The following is a 24,783-nucleotide window of genomic DNA, read 5'->3' on the forward strand; positions in this document are numbered from 1 at the left end:
TCCAACCCTCTAACCGCAGGGTTGGTTCCCCTGGCAACCAGCCCCCATCCTGAAGGCATCCAGGGGCCCCTGTTGAGTTGAAAAGGACTTATTATGAATAACAAAAAAGTGCTTCTCCCCCCCCCATCCCCCCCCCGCCCCTCCCCGTCCCTCAGGACATCCCGAGGGTTTTAGGAGCTCTGTGACAGGAACCAGGGCAGAGAACATATATTTCTTTTCTTTTCTTTTTCTTCCAGGCATTTCACACACCTCTCACCCCCTGCCTCTGGCAATCATCAATCTGTTCTCTGTATCTGTGAATTTGTTGGGGTTTTTCTGTTTGTTTTAGGTTACACATGTAAGTGATAACGTGCAGTATTTGTCTTTCTCTGTCTGACTTAATTCACTGAGCCTCATGCTTCCCAAGTCCGTCCATGTTGCTGCAAATGGCATTATTTCATTCTTTTTGTGGTTGAGTAATATTCCATTATATATATAGAGAGAGAGAGATGATAGAGATAGATACAGATGATAAATGATAGGTAGACAGATGTTAGATAGGTAGGTAGATAGATGATAGATATAGATGATAAATGATAGATGATAGGTAGGTAGGTAGATAGATGATAGACGATAGATGATAGGTAGACGATAGTATAGATAGATATAGATGATAAATGATGGATAGGTAGATAGATAAATGATATAGATAGATATAGATAAATAAGTGATAGGTAGACAGATGATAGATAGATAGATAGATAGATAGATATCGCTTTCTCTTTACCCCTTCCTCTGTCGATGGACACTTAGGCTGTTTATGTATCTCGGCTAATGTAAACAGAGCTGCTGTAAACATGGAGATGCAGATGTCTCTTCGAGATCCTGACTATTTATTCTTTACATAAAAGCCCAGAAGAGTGGGATTGCTGGACCGTCCAGTATATTTCATATTTTATCACCACGTAACATCATTTTCTAGATTCTTTCCATCATGACTGCCGAAGCCCCGCTTATCCCGCCTCGACTGTTAAAGCCACACTGTCATCCAGTGGAAACTGGCGTTCTTTCATCCAAATCCAAGGCTGTTTTCCGATCACCAAAATGAAGAGGGGAAAATGTCATTAAGACACGTCGACAGGGATAGCAGGACATTCGAAGGCAAGAGAAAAGAAGTTTTTTCAAAAATACCCACCACCTCGAGTGCACGTATAATACGTTGATTTTGGTACAAGCCATTGCAGCTCCCAAGCCTGTGCTGGAGAATCCCAGGGCCTTTCTGTAAAAGGGATTCCTGACACTTCTGTGCATTTTTTCCTTTGGGTGACTGCACAGATAAGACTTCTTGAAGCTGGAGACAAGAGAAGTGGGGTTTTCTTCTGGTTTTCCAGTGGTTGCAATGAAATCCCACCCAGACCTTGGTGCTGAGCCTATGGTCCCCTCTTAGGAGACCAGGCAGTGTCTAGCCCGGGGGGCCTGGCAGTCTGTCTCTCTCAAGGCTCCACTGCTCGCCCAGAGGGAGGAGTGAAGGACACTGGCCTGAATTCTTGCCGTATCAGGTAGACAGAGAGGGTTTCCTGGGCCAGTGGGGTCAGGCCAAGGATGAGGAGGGGGAGGTGGACCCACAGGCTGACCTTGTTAGATAGTTGCAGCCTGAATTGTGTCTCCCCCCAGATTCCTATGTTGAAGCCCTGACTCCCAGGACCTCAGAATGGGGCTGTATTCAGAGATAAGGTCTTTAAAGAAGTGATGAAGGTACAATGAGGTCACATGGGTGGGTCTTGATCCCATAGGACTGCTGTCCTTATAAGAAGAGGAGATCAGGACCCAGACACACACAGAGGGACGACCCTGTGAGGACACAGGGAGGAGAGGGCCGTCTACACGCCCAGGAGAGAGGCCTCAGGAGGAACCAGCCCTGCTGACCCTTGGATCTCAAGACTCCAGCCTCCGGGACAGGGAGACATAAATGTCTGTTGTTTAAGCCCGACCCCCCTGCCCCCGTCTGGGTTACTTGTTACAGCAGCCCTAGCTGACGAATACAACATCTGTCCACCTCAGTGATGATTCTGGAGCCAACTTGTTTCCTGAATCACAACTAAAATCCACATGCAGGCAACTCTCAGGAAAATCTAATGCTTACCCCATTGATGGGACTAGATTCTGGAAATCTGCACGCACTTCCCCCAGAAAAGCCTGGTCTGAAGCAGAGGGCATTGTGCCCACCTGGGACATACAGGCAAGGGATTCCAGATGACCACACATCTCGGCTCTGTGACCCCAGGGGAGGATCGTCTGCAGCCTCAGGTCCCCGGGAGACGGAGGGCTGCTTCCCTGGTCAGTGCCGGCCCCTTGCTCCCGAGGAGGGGGCTTAAGCGTCCAAGCAGCACAGACTAGCCCTCCTCTGTCTTCCAGGATTCAGTGGGCATTTTGCTGTACGCCCCCCTTCTGAGTGCGGTGCACACACCGGCCATGTCAGCTCCCGTCCAACCACCCCTGGGGGGGCTTGTAGAAACGCAGTTGCTCTGACCCCAGAGGCACCTGCTGAATCAGAACCTCTGGGCAGGGGGACACAAGCCTTCCAGGGGGCTCCAGTGTGTGAGACCCCCTCTTTTCACCCCAATGAGTGAGGAGAAGAGAAACACTGCATGATTCCCAACTCGAGGGAAGAAACATGGACCAGGACACGAGGGGTTCAACAGTGGAGACACAATTAAAACCTCCAGGGTGGGGTTCCCCTGGTGGCTCAATGGTTAAGAATCCGCCTGCCAATGCAGGGGACACGGGTTCGAGCCCTGGTCTGGGAAGATCCCACAGGCCGCGGAGCAACTAAGCCTGTGCGCCGCAACTACTGAGCCTGCGCTCTAGAGCCCGCGAGCTGCAACGACTGAGCCCATGTGCCACAACTACTGAAGCCCGTGCGCCTAGAGCCCGTGCTCCGCAACAAGAGAAGCCACCGCGATGAGAAGCCCACGCACCGCAATGAAGAGTAGCCCCCGCTCGCCGCAACTAGAGAAAGCCTGCACACAGCAGCAAAGACCCAACACAGCCAAACATAAATAAATAAATTACTTAAAATAAATAAATAAATAAATAAAAGCCTCTCGCAGCCCAGAAACAAGGTCCCAGGTCCAGGCGTGCAGCCCACCCTGAAATCTTCCTCGGGGAAAGGTGACTTCTGGGGTTCCTGCTCTCCCACTTCCGACCCTGCACCACAGCTCTGACCCAGGAATGACCTTCCCAGGCGGGAACAGTCACATAACGCCCACCTCCTGGCTTCCAGGGAAGAGAGTGGCCTTACCGCAGCTGGAAACCTGGCCCCAAATTGGAACACCTACATCCTACAGAGAGGAGACAATTAGCAATGTTGTCTTGAGAATGATGGGGGAACGGGTTGCTGAGCTCAAAAATAGGGTGAGTCCTTCTGTGTTTGCAAACCCTTAGCGGGCTGCCTGCGATGTGTGTTGTATTCTGGCTTGGTGTTTGTTCACTAATAAAAGTGTTTTCTTTCCATTTCTATCTTTGTGGAGGAATTTTCTGGGGGTGGGGAGAGATTTTGTTAAATTATAAATCCCCAACACCACACACACACACATACACACACACACACACACACACACACACACACACACATACGGACTCCAGGTATATCTGATCAAGTTTATTTACTGCACCCTGCAGAGAGAGACAAGATAAACTCAGTGCCAGCCTGAAAAAAAAAAAAGAAAAAAACAACTAGATCTCAATAATCTAGAAATCTAGATACATCCTGTACGTGAAGCTTGAGGGCATCAAACTAACATTGTCCACTATCTCCACAAATATCAGCAAGCTGTTTACATCTCACCGTACTTCTCATGCCAACACTTTTTTTTCTTTTTATTTCAATATAAAAAATAATAATAATGCACACTCAGCGGGGAATGTTTCAAATGTTCATGCAGGGTTTTTACATTCAAATATCTCTTAGGAGTGATGTCCTGAGTGTGGACTCAGGAATTAAAACAGAGTCTGCTTAATAAAATGCCTCAATGGTTGCAAAGAGGGTTTTTCCCTTTTGGAGCAAGAGCCGGGTGGCTGGTTGGTGTTGGTAACGCAGAATTCCTTTTGTAACTGGAGGTGCCGTGCCTCACCTGCTGGGTACGTGTGCCACGTAGCAAAAGATCTGAGGAACCACTCAGGTGCGAGTAGTAATGGCGAAAGGGCAGGACTGGGTGGGCACATGCGAAGGAAGGCGGTCTCAGGCCGCTGGCTGTCCTTCCTTACGATTTAAGAGAACCGTGACAACGTGCCAGGTGAGAGCAAGAACAAGCCCAACCAACGATCTGCCACCTATAGGGAATCCGCCTTCAAGCCCTTGCATATCGACATAGATGGGATGCATTGGTTGGATGGTTGGGGTGTTGGGTGACCCCAGACACCAGCATCCTCGGTTCTGGGGAGTTCCCTTCACGGTGGTTTTTAGTCCCTGAGATGCTGTCCTGGGTCCTACAATGTCAATGTAGATTTTGATGTTGGCTTTTGAGTTTGCACCCCCTCAGAACCGCACGTATGAGTTGTCACTCGTCACAAACGTAAAATCCCCGAGAGAGACCACCTCGCCGTCCTGGGGGGGCTGGCGAGGGAGCTGGCCGGGCTTCCTGGTGGCCTCTTCCTCCTCCGTCTGCCGGTACACAGGGCTCGTCACTGCTGTCACGGGCACCTCTGCCAGCTGGACCACCGTGGCCTCTTCCGGGATGGACTCCTGCTCCCCGTCTTCCATCTTATTCAAGTGAGCCACGTTCTGCGTGTCCTTGATCCACTCCTGCCAGGATGAAACATCGTGACTCAGGCTCCGTGCAGCAAAGCCCTCCCCTCGGGGCCCGTGCATCCTCCGGAGGGGATGCCACCCCCAGCAGAACAGAAGAGCTCTCATGTTTAGCATCTTGGCATAGAGCTTGTGGTTTCAGATCTGCCTTTTGTCATCAGCCTCAAAGCGCTGGCCTGTGGTCACTCCTCACACATGAGGACGGCCTGAAGGGCTTTTCTGGAACCCAAAACAAGAAACACAGATTCCTCTCCCCCCACCACCACCCCGCAGGTATGTTCTCTGAGATGGGGGTGACTTTTCAGAAGGAGGATTATCACTCAGCAGGTCCAGGAGGCCCAGATGCTGAATTCTAACAAGTGCCCTGGGGTTTCCTGATGCTGGCCGGAAGCACATCTGGAATAGGCTGTTCCACGGGACTGTCTTCCACGGGTGACTCCTCTGTCCCCTATGACATCTCCCTTCCCCGGCCCAGCCTCCCCCATCTCCTTCTTCCAGCCCCAAGTATTGAAAAACTTCCGATTTCCTGTCCTAAACTCTGCTGTAACCCCCTCTCCTCTCCCTTGAAAGGAACTGGGACACCCCCAAATACGCCGCTGTGGCACAAGGATTATTTTCAGCTGAAGGCAACGGAGAATGAACCGCTGCAGAGAGGATTCTCTGCTCTCCGTTTATCCTCCCTAGAAGCAGGGCATAAATGTCCCTTTTGGAAAGGAAATGTACATTTGTAAACGGTCACCCTGACCCTTCCAACTCCAGAGACGACACTTATCACCTAGGAGAACTTGAGTCTGCATAAAATCTTACTAAAGAACCCTTATTTCTCATGCATTTCCTAGTCACCTTCTCATATCTTGCCTGCCACCCACAAGTCCCCAACCCCTTTTCTTTTACGTGGTCTCTCCTCCACACTCTATCACCCTTTGTTAAAATGGCACATCACCCCCCAGGTCTGTAACTACTTCTTGGGGGTTTTCACTTGTTTTCATGTGCATACAAAATAAACCTTTTCTCTTCTTAATCTTTTTCTTTTTTTTTTTTTTTTTTTTGTCCATTTAATTTGCAGGCATCAGGGACAAAACTTAACAGGATAGAGGAATGTTTTTGTGGGTTTTCTTTCCATTTTTTCCCCCTCTCCTCCACCTAAGTGGTTTCAAAATTCACCTTGCTCCTGTGGAAGGTTAAATAGTGCATCCCTTCCAAAATAAAGATATGCCCAAGTGCTAACCCTCAGAACCTGGGAATGGGACTTGATTTGGAAATAGGGTCGTTGCAGATGTGATGAAGTGAAGGGTCTGAGACGAGGTCCTCCTGGAGGAGGGTGGCCCTACATCCAATGACAGGGTCCTTCTAAGACACAGAAGAGGAGAGACACAGACACAGAGGAGAAGCCCCGTGAAGACGGAGGCAGAGACGGGAGGGATGCGGCCACAAACCCAGGGACGCTTGGAGCCCCCAGAAGCTGGAAGAGGCAGGAGGGACCCTCCCCTGGAACCTCTGGAGGGAGCGTGGCCCTGGGACCCCTTGATCTCAGATGTCTGGTCCCCAGGACTGGGCGAGGATTAATGTGTGGTGTGTTGAACCCCGCAGTTTGTGGCAGCCGCAGGGAACTGGCATAACTCTGATCCCAGGGTCCTATAAAATCTACGCCTGGGGGTCCTACTGCCTGGCAATCTCCTGGGGACGGGGGTGCTGATCCCCTCTCTCTCATTCCTCCCAACTCCTCCTCAGCCCCCCTTTAAGCATTTATCACATGAATGAAATAACAACCATAAAGTTTGAAAAAGGAAGTGTAGGTTTTGTTGTCAGCCCTGCAGAGGGAACAGATTAAGAACACAACTTCCTGATGAGATCAGAAAGCGATTAGGCTGGAAAATCCCGTAGGGGGGGCCACTGATCTCTGGGGCTGATTTCAAGCGAAGCCACCCTCGGAGGCCCTTGGATCTACTCTCTCTGACCAAAAGAGAAAAGAACTTGCTGCTGTTTTCAAATGCAAAAAGGCTCACAGGCATTTAAAGAGGCCGCTGGAATAAAGGCGGGTTTTTAAATGGTGCACAGGGGAGATATTAGGACAGCACAAAGCAAGCCTGTTTTTCATGCCCAAGGAGATGGCGCTTACCTGGAAGTTACCTTGGTGAGACTCAAAGAGCCCAGAGAAGGTGAATCTCGGATCCGGCACACTGGGCATGAGAACCTTCTTAACCCTGAAATGGACATGGAGAGTCTGGTCAGACAGGCTGGCGCCCCTGAGCAGGGCTGTGGACGTCCAGGCGGACAGACCACCCCCCCCCCGCCCCGCCATGAGGGGCCCAGGATGGCTGCAGATTTTGACCCCAGAGGCTGCACACCTTGGCGGAACTGCGTCCCCAATTTCAAAACATGTGCCCCACTCCTATCCCCCCAGGTACCCTGCTCCCAGCATCCACGTGAAGCCCTCACCAGGAATGTGATGTTAGGGGCATGGAGCCCATCTCTGCAAAAGAGCAATTCTTATTACCTATGAATCACTATTTCTGTTGACATTATGGACTGAATTGTGTCCCCACCTCCCCAAATTCATAGCTTGAAACCCTAACCCCTCAATCTGACCGTATCTGGAGGTTGTACTTCTTAGGGGGTAATTAAGGTGAAATGAGGTCATAGACATGGGGTATGAAGGTGATCAGGATACACCACCCCAAAATATGCCACTTGGGGATATTGTGTATTTGGAGGTGAAGGCACTTGAGAAACAGCAGAGACAGGAGAAGCCCTCTGCCCTCCCCCGTCCACCTAAAAGCAGAGCACAAATTTCCCTCTTTACAAAAAAAAAAAAAAAAAAAAAAAATTCCATTTGTAAAGGTGCCCCCCCGCTCCTTTACCAGGAAATGGGCAATGAGTCACATCACTGAGATGGCACCAAGATGCTTCCACATAGACAACCTTTATCTGCCTGTAGTTTCCCCCACACATTTCTTAGTCACCTTCCCACAGTTTACCCACATCCAAACTCCCTTTTCCTTTGTCTTCCTTTTCCACAAATTATTACCTTTTGTTAAAATGGTATAGAAGCCCCCAAATTAACTGCCTTGTTAGGTGTTCACTTCCTTTCTACGAATCTCCATGTGCTTAAAAATATTACATCAGTAAAGAAACATGCATTTTCTTATGTTACTCTGTCTTTGGTCAGTTTAATTTGCAGGCCCCCAGGAACAGAACCTAAGGGGTTCTCATCTAATAAGCTGCTAACCCTATGTGACTGGTGTCCTTAAAAGAAGAGGAGATTAGTACACAGATGCACACAGAGGGACGACCGTGTGAGGACACAGGGAGGAGAGGGCCGTCTGCACACCCAGGAGAGAAGCCTCAGGAGGAACCAGCCCTGCCCACACCTGGACCTCAGATTCAAGCCTTCAGTACTGGGAGAAATAAATGTCTGTTGTTTGAGCACCCCCAGTCTGGGGTGCTTTGTTATGGCAGCCCCAGGAAAATAATACAGTTGATTTCACCACTCGTCGTGAACAGGGACTTCCTTGAAGACAGGACAAGTGTTAGTTTTTTCCAAGAAGTGTACTCCTCAGATTCCCTCAGGGGTGATTTCAGTTTTGTATTAAAAACATCAGACATGTCACCTGTCAACACACTTATCTGATTGCTTCATCTACTCCCTTGCAGAGAACCATACTGCAGGCATCTGTTTGAGCTGGTCAAAGAGAGAGCAGACTGAAGAAAAAATGGGGCGATTTGCAAGAATTAAGGGAAGCTGCTCCATGCTGTATCCAACCACGATGGGACGTCCTTGAAACTGTCTAACTCAGCCTAGCTCAGAGCCAGCCCGAGTGGTCCAGAATGGCGGTCCATGATTCTCTATGCATCACTCCAGTTGTTGCTATGGAAACCTCATCCTAAGAAACAAAGATGGCACCCATGGCCCTGGGCATCAGTGCCTTCAAACATCATCAAGAAGTAAAAGGCCCGGGCGCAGGTACGTTTAAAGAAAGATGGACATAGCGGTTGTTAAATTATTGCATGGAAGGTTAATGGGGAGAAATACTTAATATCATATTTTTGAAATGCTTTCTATGGTCTCAAAGAATATTGTTTTGCTGTATTGGTAAATGGATTTACAAACCAGACAAGCTTTCTTCTTGTCCAGTTCTTCTCACGTCACTCACCAAATTGTCTCATTTAATAAATCTCAATAAAAATTAAAAGGTGTTTTAAGTACCTGTCATTGTAACGTGACAGGAGGACACAGCTCAATGGGGCATGTGCTTGAAGCAAGGTAACGCTCTGATAGGAATGAGCATTCTTGTATCCTACTGTCTCCACGAGAATATTTGTCAATGAATTCTGCAGATATCTCTGCACCTTTGGCATTATTTCCCTCTCAATTTTCTTGTCATATACCACTGGCAAAGTGTGTATTATAGAGAAAGTGATATTCAGCTAAATAATCATATCAGACAATTCTTTTTTTCCCCCCCAATTCATGGACATATTGGAACCAAAGCCCGTGTGTCTGAGGATTCTGGCAGGGTCATCCTTACCTCCGTAGTTTCCATAAAGGCAGAAGGAGAAGGGAGGCTATCAGGAAGGTGACCATGCCAGCAACTAAAATAAAATTTGGGAAAAGGCTGTTTTCCCGGCACAAATCTAAAGCAAAACAGAATGAGGGCTGTAAGTTACCAAGATAATTTCAACATAATACTAGATCACACTCCAAACCCTGCCACCCCCATTTTTTTTTTTTTCCTTTATAAATGTCAGGGTCAGCAAATCTTGATTTTGGTGTGAAATATCCTGGAAAGAGAGACGGTGACACTGGACAGGCAAACATTAGGAAGGAGGGAGTGTAGATTTAACTCACTGCCAGGGGTATTTGAGGATATCAGGGCTTGCTTTGGTCTATCCATATCTATCATCTATCTATCATCTATCTATCTATCATCTATCTATCTATTTACCTACCTACCTATCTACTTATCTATCTATGATATATATCTGTCCACTTACCTATCCATCTATCTAGCTAACTATCTATCTATCACCTATTATCCATCTATGTCTATCCATCTGTCTATATCTGTCATCTATCTATCATCTATGTATATCTGTCATCTATCATCATCTATCATCTATCAATCTAGCTATCCATTATCACCTATTTATCTATAGATCTCTCTATGCATCTATACCTATATCCATGGAACCACATTCATAAATGACATATTATTCTTGCTATGTTCATCGAAATAAAAATGAAAATTAGTCCAATAATGATGGAAACCAGAAGAAGAATTGCTTCCACCGTGACCTCTGGAGCAGGACTTGGGGTCATCGTGCTTTCAGGTGCCCCATTCCACCCTCCCCCCCAACGTAGGGTGCTGGACCATGTTGTACAGCAATGCTGCGTGACATTACCTGTTAGCTTGCCCCTCTGCTGGTGTATCACCTCTGACCAGTCACTTGGGTATGTGTCAGAGCCGTAGCTGGACTCCAGCGTTTTCACTCTGGCCCGAAAGAAATAACACTTCTCAGCATCCAAACTGTCGAGCGTGACATTGCAGGTTTTTGCCTCCTTGGACTAGAGGGAAAAAGAGACACGATGACCCATGATTGACCCAGACTTTTTCATCTTCTACCAGGGATTCACACAAGATTCCTCCTTGCAGGATTTCCCTCTCTTGTTTCACTTCCTCTCTCTGTCCAGATCTTTATCCTCCAAACAACAGAAAAAACAAATGTGGCAGCACCTCTACACCTGCCTCCAGAAAGGAAAAAAAATTCGTTATGACAAACATGATGACAGACGCTTTTGAAGAATTACTAAGTTCTTTCTTTTAAAAAAAAGTAATTTTTTAAAATAGAAGTATAGTTGCTGTACAGTATTATATGTTACGGGTGTACAGTATAGTGGTTTACAATTTTTAAGGGTTATACTTCATTTACAGTTATTATAAAATATTGGCTATATTCCCCAAGTAACTTTTTTTATGAATATAAAAGTAATGCGTGCTGCGACTTCCCTGGTGGCACAGTGGTTAAGAAGCCGCCTGCCAATGCAGGGGACATGGGTTCGATCCCTGGTCTGGGAAGATCCCACATGCCACGGAGCAACTAAGCCCGTGCTCCACAGCTACTGAGCCTGTGCTCTAGAGCCCGCGAGCCACAACTACTGAGCCCGTGGGCCACAACTACTGAAGCCCGCGTGCCTAGAGCCCGTGCTCCACAACAAGAGAAGCCACCGCAGTGAGAAGCCCGCGCACCGCAATGAAGAGTAGCCCCCGCTCGCCGCAACTAGAGAAAGCCCACGCGCAGCAACAAAGACCCAACGCAGCCAAAAAATTAATTAATTAATTAAAAAAGAAAAAAAAGTAATGCATGCTTACATTCGAGACTTCAGAAAACACACACAAAACCACACACACGCACACACACACACACACACAAAGGCAAAATAAGACACTTAAAACCCGTCTTTTTTCTAGCTCCAAAATACAATCACCATTAACAAATTGATATCATTTCTCTCCTTCCGGGGGTATGGTATTCATTGAACACGATATTTAATGTACGCATTGCTTCTTATCACTAAATATTCTTTAAAATACCTTTTGATGGCTCTTACATCTTTTATTATAAATGTACCATAGTTTGTTTGACTATTCTCCCGCTGTATGCCACACAGGTGGCCCCTGAGTCCATGTACTTATTTTAGATAATGCTTCGATAGACGTCTTTGTGCATACAGCCTCATCCACATTTTGAATTATTCCCCGAGGATTCATTTCTGCAAAGGGAATCAATTGATGAGAATAAGGACCATGACGGAGGTCTTAAAGTTTCCTGATGTTCAACGTCATCAAAAATGACCACGTTTTATGATCAGCTATTTAGGAGAACTCCAGTATCCCTCTATTTTTTTTAAACTTTAATTTATTTAAATTATTTATTTTTGGCTGCGTTGGGTCTTCGTTGCTGCACACGGGCTTTCTCTAGTTGCGGTGAGCGGGGGCTACTCTTTGTTGCGGTGTGTGGGCTTCTCATTGTTGCAGAGCACGGGCTCTAGGCACGCGGGCTTCAGTAGTTGTAGTTGCGGCACGTGGGCTCAGTAGTTGTGGCTCCCGGGCTTAGTTGCTCTGTGGCATGTGGGATCTTCCCTGACCAGGGCTTGATCCCGTGTCCCCTGCATTGGCAGGCAGATTCTTAACTGCTGCGCCACCAGGGAAGCCCAGTATCCCTCTATTTTAATGTGTATTTCTTTGATGAGCAGTGATTCTATTCTACTAATTCCAGCCATTTGTCCGTCTTGTCCCTTTTTGGATGAGTCCCCCCCGCTTCTGTCACATACACCAGGCTCCACAATCACATGACCAAGTCCTTAAAATAAATCTCAATATCTTTGTCTCTGTGTCTCTCCATCTTTCTCCATCGTTCGCATCTCGGGGATACTTACGCACACCTGGCCTGAGAAGACGTCCCTGCCCTCACCTGCCACTCGGTGTCAAAGGTGCTCTTGTGCTGGATTTCATACACGAGACCTTTGTACCACAGGTCAGAGCAAGTCACTGTCACTGCTCCCTGATGCCACTGGAAACTCAGGTCACTCAGGGATCTGGGTTTCACTAAGAAGGAGAAATAGCACATCTATTGTGAATAACACCTCTACAAAGATAAACATTGCACATCTCTAACATTACAGTGGTAACTGGGCTTGGGTTCACTGTCCTCTGACTGTTCCAATCCCTCCTCTAATACCTTATGAGATTTGGGGTTTCCGTGTCTTTAGTACATTGACAATAGAACTTTTAGCCAGCTCTCCAAGGACCCGTAGGTGTCTCATGGAAAGAGCTCTCTGAAACTGCTTGAAAAACTTTTCTGTATCTGTTATGGGATGAATTGTGTCCCACCAGAAAAAGACACTTTGAAGTCCTGGACCCTAGCACCTCAGAATCTTTGGAAAGAGGATCATTACAGGTGTAATTAATTGTTTAAGATAAGATGAGGTCGTCCTGGAGTAGTGTGAGCCCTAATCCAATATGGGATGTCCTTATAAGAAGAGAAGAGACACAGACACACAGAGGAGAAGCCACATGAAGACGGATGCAGAGACGGGAGGGATGTGGCCAGAAGCCCAGGGACGCCCAGGATTACCAGCAGCTCCCAGGGATTGAGGGAGAGGCTTGGAGCAGATTCTCCCTCAGAACTTCCAGAAGGAACCAACCCTACCCACATCTTGACTTTGGAACTTCTGGTGTCCAGAACTGGGACACAATGTTTACTTTAAGCTACCCAATTTCTGATAATTTTTTATGACACGAGGAGACTTATACAATGTCTATGAGGGATTTTTTCAGTAGGGGGTCCATAGCTCTCACGGGATTCTGAGATGCACCTGTGACATCCCATCCCTCAGAAAAGGGGGGGAAAAAAAGAAACACTGCCTCACAGAAGTCCCGACCAAAACATGAATCTTTGGAGAGAGGGTTTCACCACCTTTGTAAGATGTACTGATCCAAAACGGACAGTCACCCCTCAAGGTACCAAAGCACGTACGGTAGTTACTGATCCACAAACTCTTGCTGAGAAGAGGCTGAGTTCCATTCCTGATGGAAAAATGTAGAACTGCATCTTTTTCTACTTCCAGGAGGCACCCGGCAGTGTAACCTTGTTGAAGGGTATACTTGGAGCATGGTCTGTACGCCTCATTGCCGCTTAACCTGTGATTTAAAAAGAGAAAAATTCAGCTATGTAGCATCTTTTTTTTTTAATATATATATAATTTTATTTATTTATTTATTTTTGGCTGTGTTGGGTCTTCATTGTTGTGCAAGGGCTTCCTTTAGTTGCGGTGAGCGGGGGCTACTCTTCGTTGCGGTGCGCGGGCTTCTCATTGTCGTGGCTTCTCTTGTTGCGGAGCTCGGGCTGTAGGCGCACAGACAGGCTTCCGTAGTTGTGGCACGTGGGCTCAGTAGTTGTGGCTCGCGAGCTCTAGAGCTCAGGCTCAGTAGCTGTGGTGCACGGGCTTAGCTGCTCTGAGGCGTGTGGGATCTTCCCAGGCCAGGGCTTGAACCCGTGTCCCTTGCATTGGCAGGCAGACTCTTAACCACTGCGCCACCAGGGAAGCCCTGTAGCATCTTAAAAATAACATCTTAAGGGCCGTTCCTTTGCTCCATGACTCTGTCACTGACTCAGATTAGGTACCATGTCACTCGCTTCAATGACCCCCTTCCCCTTACAACTACAGCAAGACCTGTCGAAACAGAGAAGTACCCCTCTCTCAAATGTTTACACGCCTTGAATGGATCTTGTAGGGCTTGAATTGTGGCCCTCCAACTGGCATGCCTACGTATCAATACTAACCCCAGAACCTGGGAACAGGACCTCATTAGGAAATAGGATCTTTGCAGATGTGATGCAGTGAAGGGTCTGAGATGAGGTCCTCCTGGATGAGGGTGGCCCTACATCCAATGACAGGGTCCTTCTAAGACACAGAAGAGGAGAGACACAGACACAGAGGAGAAGCCCCGTGAAGACAGAGGCAGAGACGGGAGGGAGGCGGCCACAAGCCCAGGGACGCCTGGAGCCCCCAGAAGCTGGAAGAGGCGGGAAGGACCCCCCCCTGGAGCCTCTGGAGGGAGCGCGGCCCTGGGACACCTTGACCTCAGACATCTGGTCTCCAGGATGGGGGAGGTTGAATTTTCCTTGTTTTAAGCTGCCCTGTTTTTGGTACTTTGTTGCGGCCGCCCTAGGAAAGTAAGTGACCTGCAGAGTAACCCAGCCCTTGACTCAAGGAGGCACTTTTATTTTATATCGGAGTAGAGCTGATTAACAATGTTGTGCTAGTTTCAGGTGCACAGCAAAGTGAGTCAGCCATACATATACATTTATCCAGTCTCCCTTCCCATCCAGGCTGCCACATAACATTAAGCAGAGTTCCCTGTACTATACAGTAGGTCTTTGTTGGTTATCCTTTTTTTTTTTTTTTTAAATAAAATTTATTTATTTAGTTTTGGCTGCATTGGGTTTTTGTTGCTGTGCGCGGGCTTTCTCTAGTCGCGGCGAGCGGGGGCTACTCTTCATTGCGGTGCGCGGGCTTCTCATTGCAGGGGCTTCTCTTGTTGTGGAGCACGGGCTCTAGGCGTGTGGGCTTCAGTAGCTGCGGCTTACGAGCTCAGTAATTGTGGCTCGCGGGCTCTAGAGCACAGGCTCAGTAGTTGTGGTGCAAGGGCTTAGCTGTTCTGCGGCATGTGGGATCTTCCCGGACCAGGGCTCGAACCCGTGTCCCCTGCATTGGCAGGCGGATTCTTAACCACTGCACCACCAGGGAAGTCCCTGGTTATCCTTTTTAAATGTACCAGTGTGTACATGTCAATCCCAAACTCCCTAACTATCCCTTCCAGGAGACACTTTTAATAGGGATGTCCCAAGATTGGGTATATCTTTGAGGCTTCCCTGCCATATTAAGAAGAAGCCTATAGGACCCAGCGTGAGACCAGCTTATACTCCATCCTTAAGATCTCAAACCCAAGCAGTGACGAGACCAAGAATTATCTCCTTTATGACTAAAGAAACGGATGCGGGACTTGCCTTGTGGTTAAGAATCTGCCTGCCAATGCTAGGGACATGGGTTTGAGCCCTGGTCCAGGAAGATCCCACATGCCCCGGAGCAACTAAGCCCGTGCGCCACAACTACTGAGCCTGTGTTCTAGATCCCGCGAGTCACAACTACTGAAGCCCACACGCCTAGAGCCCGTGCTCCGCAACAAGAGAAGCCACCGCAATGAGAAGCCTGCGCACCGCAACAAAGAGTAGCCCCCACTCGCCACAACTAGAGAAAGCCCGTGCACAGCAAGGAAGACCCAACGCAGCCAAAAATAAATAAATTAAATAATTAACTAAAAAAAAGAAAAAAGATATAATCAAATATCTATTTAAAAAAAAAAAAGAATCTAGGTGGTTTCGAGCGTGAGTCAGTCATCACTCCGTTAGAAGGTCTGGGAGCTGCGGCTGCAGCTGTGGTGAGGCCTGAGGGCACACACATTCACACTTGCACTTTCTGATTCTTCACACGTTCACTTCCTGGGCCTCCCAGTTGCTGACATCTTAGAAGAGGAAATACTTTAGCCATAGGCGTGGTTTTCCCCTCCTCAGGGCACTTACTTGAGGAGGAATGTCAAATTAGTCCCAGAATATTCACTTGCATTCCACGTAACCTTCACAGTTTCGAAATTAAAGTTGATGATTTGAAGCTGCAGTGCTTCTCCTGGGTAAAAAGAGACAAATAAAGTAGACTTTGAGGCAATGCTGGAAAGAGTGAAATCTGTCAAATGATGTCAGCACTCATGTTATAAGAATGATATAGTGCTTTTTAAAAAAAATTTGATGATATATTTTATTTAACCCTATATATCCAGAATATTATCATTTCAACATATCTATCTATATCTATCTATCTCTATTATCTATGTATCTATCATCTTCATCATCATCATCATCTATTACCTATGTACTATCTATGTATCTATCAATCATCTATCATCTATATCATCTATCTACCTATCATCTAACTTATCATCATCTATCTGTTATCTATGTCATCTATCTGTAATTATCAACAAGATAGTTTATATTCTTACTATGTGTCCGGAGTCTGTTATGTGTTTCATACTTATAATACAAGAATGAGGGCTTCCCTGGTGGCGCAGTGGTTGAGAATCTGCCTGCCAATGCAGGGGACACGGCTTCGAGCCCTGGTCTGGGAGGATCCCACATGCCGCGGAACAACTGGGCCCGTGAGCCACAACTACTGAGCCTGCGTGCCTGGAGCCTGTGCTCCGCAACAAGAGAGGCCGCGATAGTGAGAGGCCCGCGCACCGCGATGAAGAGTGGCCCCCGCTTGCCGCAACTGGAGAAAGCCCTCACACAGAAACGAAGACCAAACATTGCCATAAATAAATAAATAAATAAAAATTAAAAAAAAAAAAGAAAAATATCCCCCAGGAATCTGAAAACAAAGACTAGATTCCAAAATAATTACTGTGAATGTACAGGGAGCATATCTCCTTAAAAAAAAAAAATACAAGAATGATAGAGTGCTTTAAAGGGACAGAGAAAACCAAGATTCTCACAAACAAACCGGTCATGACTTATGCCAGTAAGAACTGCAGGATCTATGAAGGTCGGTGAGAAAACTCAGTCACTTTGAGAGACAACAGTCAGTGCAAGATTACAGCTGACTTTCTTCTCACGTTGGCAAGAGGTAATGATCATCGGTTAGTGTGAAGAGTAAACAGTGAGTGCCGACTGTGTGTCCAGTGGCACCACGTTTTGTGGGCACACAGAGAGGAAGTGGACACTGTCCCCTGTCCACCAAAGTCACTGTCTTACTCAGAACACCACACATGACGAGTCGAGGAAAAGCTCAAGGTCAAGTGAGTCCTTCAGTGTTTGCTTTAGATGTTACTTAGGCTCCACACCTGTCAGAATGGCCATCATCAAAAAGACCACAAATAATAAATGTTGGCGAGGGTGTGGAGAAAAGGGAACCCTTGTGCGCTGTTGGTGGGGATGTAAATTGGTGCAGCCGCTGTGGAAAACACTATGGCAGTTTCTCTAAAAGATAAAAATAGAGCTCCATGGACTCCAGCAATTCCACTCCTGGGCATTTATCGTGAAAAAACGAAAACTCTAATTTGAAAAGATACATGCACCCCAATGTTCATAGCAGTACTACTTGCAATAGCCAAGACATGGAAGCAACCTAATCGTCCATCAACAAAGGAATGGATAAAGAAGACTTGGTACATATATACACTGGAATATTACTCAGCCATAAAAAAGAATGAAATAATGCCATTTGCAGCAACATGGATGGACCTAGAGATGATCACACTAAGTGAAGTAAGTCAGAGAAAGACAAATATCACATGATATCACTTACATGTGGAATCTAAAATATGACACAAACTAGTGAATGTAACAAAACAGAAGCAGACTCACAGAGGACAAACTAGTGGTTACAAGTGGGGAGAGGGAAGGGGGGAGGGGCAAGATAGAGGTAGAGGATTAAGAGGTACAAACGATTACGTATAAAATAAATAAGCTACAAGGATATATTGTATAACACAGGGGATATAGCCAATATTTCATAATAACTATAAATGGAGTGTAATCTTTAAAAAATTGTGAATCCCTATGTTGTATACCTGAAACATATATAATATTATAAATCAACTATATCTCAATTTTAAAACTCATATATTTTTTATAAATTTATTTATTTATTTGTTTATTTATTTATTGGCTGTGTTGGGTCTTTGTTGCTGCGCGTGGGCTTTCTCTAGTTGCGGCGAGTGGGGGCTACTCTTCGTTGCATTGCGTGGGCTTCTCATTGCGGTGGCTTCTCTTGTTGCAGAGCACGGGCTCTAGGCACACGGGCTTCAGTAGTTGTGGCACGCGGGCTCAGTAGTTGTAGCTCACGGGCTTAGTTGCTCTGCGGCATGTGGGATCTTCCCGGACCAGGGCTCGAACCTGTGTCCCCTGCACTGGCAGGTGGGTTCCTAACCACTGCGCCACCAGGGACGTCCCAAAACTCATAATATATTTAAACAAAAAGAAAATGTGTAAGTTTTTTCTTCATCCCTTTGAAATATATGTAGAGACTTTTAGAAGTTAGTGAGCTTTTGCCAGATTTGGGACCTAGGCGTATCTCTCTCAAAGGAGCCAACTCTTTGAAAAGCAAACATAAACGGTGTGGTGCCCCATTTCTGTGAGGGGCTAAGAGTCTGGCTCCAAGTCGTAAAAGCACCTTCAGTCATAAAGACAGAAGTTAATTTTTCCTTTGGATAAAGCCAATGATCTGACCCAGGTGGTCCCTCCCACTGGAAGGTGAGTTTAGGAAGAATTACGGTTACAGATGGTGCTGGGACGTCCTCCCGTTTGAGAACGTGGGTGCAGTGGCTGGTGTCCACCTTGCTCTAGAAAAGGGTTTGTGCCTTGCCAATCTCCTTCTCAAAAGGCATGTGCATTAGAGCTCAGTCTTGTTCAACGCTTACTCAGTCATGAAATCGTGTCTCTCTTATCTCTACCTTTGTGGAGAAGAATTCTGGGTTGGCGAGAGATGCCAGTTTTGATTCTATTTCTGCAGTACCATCAGAAACACCTCCATCTCTCCAGAAATTACCCGCCAACCTGGGCCATCGGTGGTTAACAATCCTGGTGGCACCATTGCCACTGAGAGATACCGTCTCATTCCTGTGATTTCACTGTTCCCACCTGAATGTCGGCTCCTGAACGGAAAGAACTCAGGGCCACCAGGACCCGTTGTTGCTTAGAAAGTATGTGCTGATTTTATGGAATATTATGAACTTATTCGGAAATTTTAAGAGATGAAGGTGTAAATGGCAAAGTGTACCAGGACAACCCTGGTGACAAAGGTTGTCTGTACCAAGGCAAGGGCGGTGGTGGGGGGAGCTGTCTTTGGGTGTCGATTTCCAACCTCCCTCAAACCCTCCCTGAAAACCCTCTGAAGATCATCGTGGGACCACACAGGACACAGCAAAGCCAGAGCAGATTCCATAAAGAGGTGCTCAAGTGTCCTGGGGCGTCTGCAAGAAATGACCACAGACTGAGGGGTAAAACAGCAGGAATTTATCCTCTCTCAATCCTGGAGACCAGACGTCTGAGGTCAAGGTGTCCCAGGGCCGCGCTCCCTCCAGAGGCTCCAGGGAAGGGTCCTTCCCGCCTCTTCCAGCTTCTGGGGGCTCCAGGCGTCCCTGGGCTTGTGGCCGCATCCCTCCCGTCTCTGCCTCTGTCTTCACGGGGCTTCTCCTCTGTGTCTGGGTCTCTCCTCTTCTGTCTCTTAGAAGGACCCTGTCATTGGATGTAGGGCCACCCTCCTCCAGGAGGACCTCACCTCAGACCCTTCACTTCATCACACCTGCAAAGACCTTATTTCCAAATAAGGTCCCATTCTGAGGTTCCAGGGGTCAGGGCTTGAAAATATCTTTTGGGGGGACACAATTCAATCTTCAACAGGAAGACACCCGACACACAAAGGTATTTGGACAAGCATCCTAGGCATGTCTGCGCCTGGGACCGTCCTAACTACTCTCTGCTGTGAAAAGGCGGCTGATGTCAGCAGCATTTCTGGGTGTGCTCTGAGCCCCTCCGTGTGCACGGGGATACACTTGCCCCTGCGGGTCCCCGTAAGGTGCATCTGATACCAGCGACATGGCAGAAAAGGTGAAATCAGCATGGCCACGTCTCCTTGGAGCAGTGACAGCCCAAAGGAAGCAGACACACACAGGGGGCTCGCCCAGCACCTGCAGGGAGCACGCCGGTGTCTGACCACTGCCTCACATGCAAGTGGCCGCCTCACTGTTCCCCACCCACAGGCTGGTCCCACGTCCCCGAAAAGAGCACCGTCCCGACTACCCCGTCGCCCAGACCACGCACAAGGCGTGAGAAATAAAATTCATGCTTTATGGCAAGACAAGAAAAACTTAAACATAAAAAATGTTCTCTGCCCTTTGGCCTCCTGTCTCCCCTCGCTGTGCATCGTGTGTCTGCGTTAGGCATAGGCCAGACCTCCCCCATCGGCGGAAATACCTGCTCGGCCATGAAGAGTAACATTTCGCCTGGCGCCACCCAGACACTTCCTTAAAGGCAACGCTCCCTGTTGACCTCGTAAGGGGCCAGGACGACGCTTAGATCTGGAGTGCGTAACGGTCACTAATACGTCACTGGAGACACAGCCCTGTGCCTCAGAAACCTTTGGGTGGAGCCATTCTCAGAGCTTCCTGAGATGCTCTTCCCATTACCATCCTCAAATTTGGCTTGAATAAAATTTTCCATTTCTTTCTCAGATCGCCTGACTAATTTTTCATCGACAGCGTCTTCCCCCTTAAGAACACTTTTTAGGGCCACCAGGAGCTGTCAGGTCACTTTCGTCCACCGCCTCCCTCCACGCTTCCCGCCCAGACCCAAGCCTGAATCCCTGCTGCGTTTGGGGTCAGCAAGTGGGCTCGGGCGGCAAACGTCTCCCGAGTTATTCCGGGGCGTCAGGACGTGTATAGTGTGCCCGCCTTTATCCTTCTTCCATTCCAAGCTCTCCCTTCCCCTTCCACTGCCTCCATCCCCGACTTTCCTGGTCTCCCCGATTCTGCCCGACGCCCCCTCCCTCCTTATCTGCCCCCGATGCGATAAACACGATTCCAGCCCACACGGCTGCTGGTCAGTGAAACAGCCTGGGGATTGTCTGAAGACTGAGGGTGTCTCCTTCTGTATGGCTGGTGGGGACAGGCCCCCCCCTCACGCCTGAGCCTTTAATGAGCCCCCCCCCGTCCGATCACTCCCACTCACCGCCCCTCGTGCTTCTTTTGACACCGGTTCACAAGGGTTCACAAGGGTTAGGCATGTTCGGGACAAACGCGCATTCTCACTAGCCCCATCAGAAACACACAATAGCCTCAGATGGAAATATGATCTGAAAGCCCAATGGAGTCGTGAAGTCTGAATCTGTCGGTTCAAAATGGATCGACGGGTGGAAACAGCCCCAGAGGGACCTCCCTGCACAGCTCCGGGACCTCGGGTGGGATGGGGGAGGCTTTCCTAAGACTGTGCCCAGTGGGACCGCAGGTGTTCACACACCTGTCATGACCTCGGGTAAAAGAAAAGCAGGCAAACCACAAAGGCCTTTCGTAAAGCAAGTTCTGCATTTTCCAGGAAGTTCCTACAAAGGTTCTGAGCGAGCCCGGCTTCACAGAGGGAGGAGAACCGCCTCGGGTGGGACCCTCTGTCCATCCACGACCTGAACCCCTACTTCTGCCCACGGATGTGCATCAAGTGGGTCAGAATCCAGAACTGGTCTAAAGGGCTCTTTCTTCACTCAAACTCCACGTGCGCAGTGGTGGCGGGTATGGGGGGGCTGTCAGGAGGAAGTTGTGGATGTCAAGGATTGTCTATGGCCGTGGGGAGCTCCGGTCACAGCCAGACCTCTCCTCCCTCTGCCTTCTGTCGCTGGCAGATGGAGTCCTGGATTCGGCCACGTGAAAACGGAGCAGCGGGCATTGCACAGAGCTAGGGAATTATGTGGGTGCCAGCCTTGGGGACACCCCACATCCAGGCTCTCTCACCCTCCTCACCGTGTCCACTTGATACGCAGTTTGCAACCCCAGGGCTGCAGCAAAGAAGGCCCCTAGGGACCCTTCCAAACCAGGTAGGCGAGAGGCCAGCTCGGACGTGGACGGTCAAGCATGGGGTGATGGCTGGGGACAGTTCAGAAGCTAAATGTCACGAACGTGCCATCACCAGCTCCCATCCGGGCCTCCCCTGAGCTGGAAAGCAAATCAAAGCTGTCTAGTGCAAGACGGGACCAGACCCCTCCCGTCCGCCCCCTCCTGTTGCTACCTTTTGACAAAGCTTGTAAGGTGATCATGCAGCCTGGAAACAGTTCTCTGGAAAAGCCCCGGGAACCAGGCTCTGAGGACAGAGAGCAAGGTGACACTGATAATCATTCTCAGAAGGCACGGCCAGCCGTGGGATTCACGGATGACCCCGCGGACCGACGGGTGACTGGGGAAGCCCTTGTCTTTCTCGGGGGCACTGCGGCCGCATGATCTCACCGCGGGAAGGTAAGTATTAATTTAAACAAAAGTCTTTCACCTCTTTGGAGGCAGACAGAACAACAAAGCAGCCCAGATTCTCAGTTCTGCAGACAAGGGCTCTTCTATTGATTTTTTTTCCATTCAGACCTAATCCTGAACTCAGTCAAGAGTGGGTCCTTTGCAACAGGCAAACGGGGCTTTGCCGGAGACTCAGAAACCTGCGTAAGCCCTTGTCACTTTCACAAAGAAAACAGTGCATTTGCAAAAGACACCATAAAAAGAAAAAAGCAGAGATGTTCAAAGAAAGGGCATTTCACGCAGACAAATGGCTACATTTGCCAGCTGTTGACTTACCGAGCTCCTTTTCTTCTGAAGCCATCACACGTCCCAGCAGGAAGAGAGCTGAGGCTGCCAGGGGCAGAAAGATACGCCTCATGCTTGAAGGAGAAGTCAGTGAACAGAAGGTCAGCGCCTCAGTTCATCGTACAGAGTCACCCCGTCTTTAAAATGTGGAAAAGAAACTAGGGAAATGACTACAGGAAACAGTCATGCTTTATTTTAAAAGATGACTTTTGTCAAAAAAAAAAAAAGTGCAGGATCATTTTTTCAGCCCCGCCGAGCACTTTTGCAGCCCCGCCGGATACATCTCGCCTGAAACATTATCAGATATGATCTACACCCAGGATTCTCACCGTCTGGTGGGTCGTGAGAATCCTGTGTTTGGAGGTCGAGGTCCAAGCGCGGTCCTGCAGCCCTCATCTTGCTGAGATCTCCTGGCCGCTCACCCAGAAGCAGGGAGACTTGGTCCCCCTCCCAATGGCCTCAAGCCAAGCAGGGGACAACATGGTAGCCATAAAGGACAAAGTTTGGGGACTTGTAGAACCCCAAGGAGAATCGTTTCCCAGATGTTACCACGGAGATTTGTAGGTGGGCTTTTTCCCACAGAAGGGAGCCTGGATTGACCCTCAGCGGCCACTTTATGGCCCCCATGTCTGCCTCCAAATGTGCCCCCGGGAGTGGGGGACTCTAACGAAACACAACACCCACCGTGGTAACTGCGCTTGTAAAATCATGCCAAAACTACAAAGCCCTTTCACAGGCAGCCACTGACAGAAGCTGTGAGCGGCGCGAGATGGGCAGAGTAAACACGAATTGCTCCATTGCGGAGTTAACAACGCAGTTTCCCAGAAGCAGACGGCGGCCGAGGGACTTCCAGTTGCGTCTTGCAGCGCAGGCTGAGAGTCGGGTCTTCCCGGCCCCAGATCAGGGGTGCTTCCACCGTGGGCATCCTTCTGGAGGTCAGAGGTCCAGCACTGCTGTCCCGGGGCTGAAATCCAGGTGTGAGCAGGGCTGGCTCCTTCCGGAGGCTCCAGGGGAGAATCTGTCTTCTTGCCTTTGCAGCTTCTAGAGGCGCCCACGTTCCTCAGTTCATGTCCCCACGTGACACCAACCTCTGCTTCTCTGACTCTGAACCTCCAGCTTCCTTCTTACACGTAAGGGCCCTTGTGCCCACCTGGAGAACTCAGGACACTCTCTCCATTTCCAGATTCTTTTTTTATGGCCATGCCGTGGCGGCTTGCGGGATCTTAGTTCCCTGACCGGGGATTGAACCCAGGCCCCCTGCAGTGAAAGTGCGGAGCCTTAACTACCGGACCGCCAGGGAAGTCCCCATCTCCAGATTCTTAATCACATCTGCAAAAGGTCTTTTGTCCTGTAAGGTAACATATTTGCAGTTGCCAGGGATTAGGACGTGGGCATCTTTGGGGACATTAGTCTGTCTACTACCCAGGGATTACGACGTGGACACCTTAGTGTGATAGATGATAGACTGAGAAACACAGACATGCATATGTATATATGTACCTATATGTACATATATACTCACGTACATTGATGACAGATTGATGATAGATAAGTAGATAGATGATAGTGAGATAGATCGATGGTAGGTAGGTAGGTAGATAGATGATAGATACTTGATAGGAAGTCTCTCATGCTAGGTCAGGGCTTCTCAGCCTCAGCACTACTGACCTCTGGGGCTGGAGGACTCTGTGATGAGGGGCGTCCCGGGCCCTGTGGGGTGCGGAACAGCTTCCCTGGTCTCCACCTGCCACGTGCCAGGAGTTCCCCTCTCCCCATCCCCCCGCCCCCAGCCAGGACAGCCAAAGGGCTGCAGGCATCCCCAGGCTTCCCTTTGGAGGGGGGACCCTTATCCCTTCATCTCCCCCCACTGCTCCCTCCTTCCCGCCATCCAGGGCAGCTAGAGCTTCTAGCTCTTTTCCAGAGCAGACCTTGCCCAGCAGGAACTGTTCGTTTCAGAAATTTTACCTAAAAAAGGAAATACTCAGGCAGACCACACGGGGAGAAAAGGCCTGGGAGGCCACTCTGAGGTCGGAGAAGAAAGCC

General features: G+C 48.5%; 1 protein-coding gene and 1 long non-coding RNA gene across 2 annotated transcripts; one reads left to right on the plus strand and one right to left on the minus strand.

Moving 5' to 3' along the window:
- Positions 1-162: 162 nt before the first annotated feature.
- On the minus strand, positions 163-24,783 carry CRLF2 (cytokine receptor like factor 2). Its single transcript, XM_082375819.1, has 8 exons — positions 22,732-24,783; positions 15,932-16,034; positions 13,325-13,488; positions 12,260-12,393; positions 10,190-10,352; positions 9,316-9,421; positions 6,906-6,990; positions 163-4,783 (listed from the first exon to the last, which is right to left on the minus strand). The coding sequence occupies exons 1-8, from the start codon at positions 22,811-22,813 to the stop codon at positions 4,517-4,519; spliced, it is 1,104 nt and encodes a 367-aa protein (XP_082231945.1). The 5' UTR covers positions 22,814-24,783; the 3' UTR covers positions 163-4,516.
- On the plus strand, positions 13,413-15,683 carry LOC309620014. Its single transcript, XR_014239373.1, has 2 exons — positions 13,413-15,489; positions 15,621-15,683. It is a non-coding gene; the product is annotated as an uncharacterized lncRNA (long non-coding RNA).

This window comes from Balaenoptera borealis, assembly GCF_965194805.1.
Source record: "Balaenoptera borealis genome assembly, chromosome: X".
NCBI classification, from domain to species: domain Eukaryota; kingdom Metazoa; phylum Chordata; class Mammalia; order Artiodactyla; family Balaenopteridae; genus Balaenoptera; species Balaenoptera borealis.

Excerpts from the sequence above, each read along its gene's own strand:
- CRLF2 (XM_082375819.1), bottom strand. The coding sequence starts at position 22,813 with ATGAGGCGTATCTTTCTGCCCCTGGCAGCCTCAGCTCTCTTCCTGCTG. Across the intron at positions 13,489-15,931 it reads AATTTGACATTCCTCCTCAA|GTTAAGCGGCAATGAGGCGT; the intron begins GTAAGTGCCCTG and ends TTTAAATCACAG. Across the intron at positions 10,353-12,259 it reads CCTTTGACACCGAGTGGCAG|TCCAAGGAGGCAAAAACCTG; the intron begins GTGAGGGCAGGG and ends TTTTCCCTCTAG.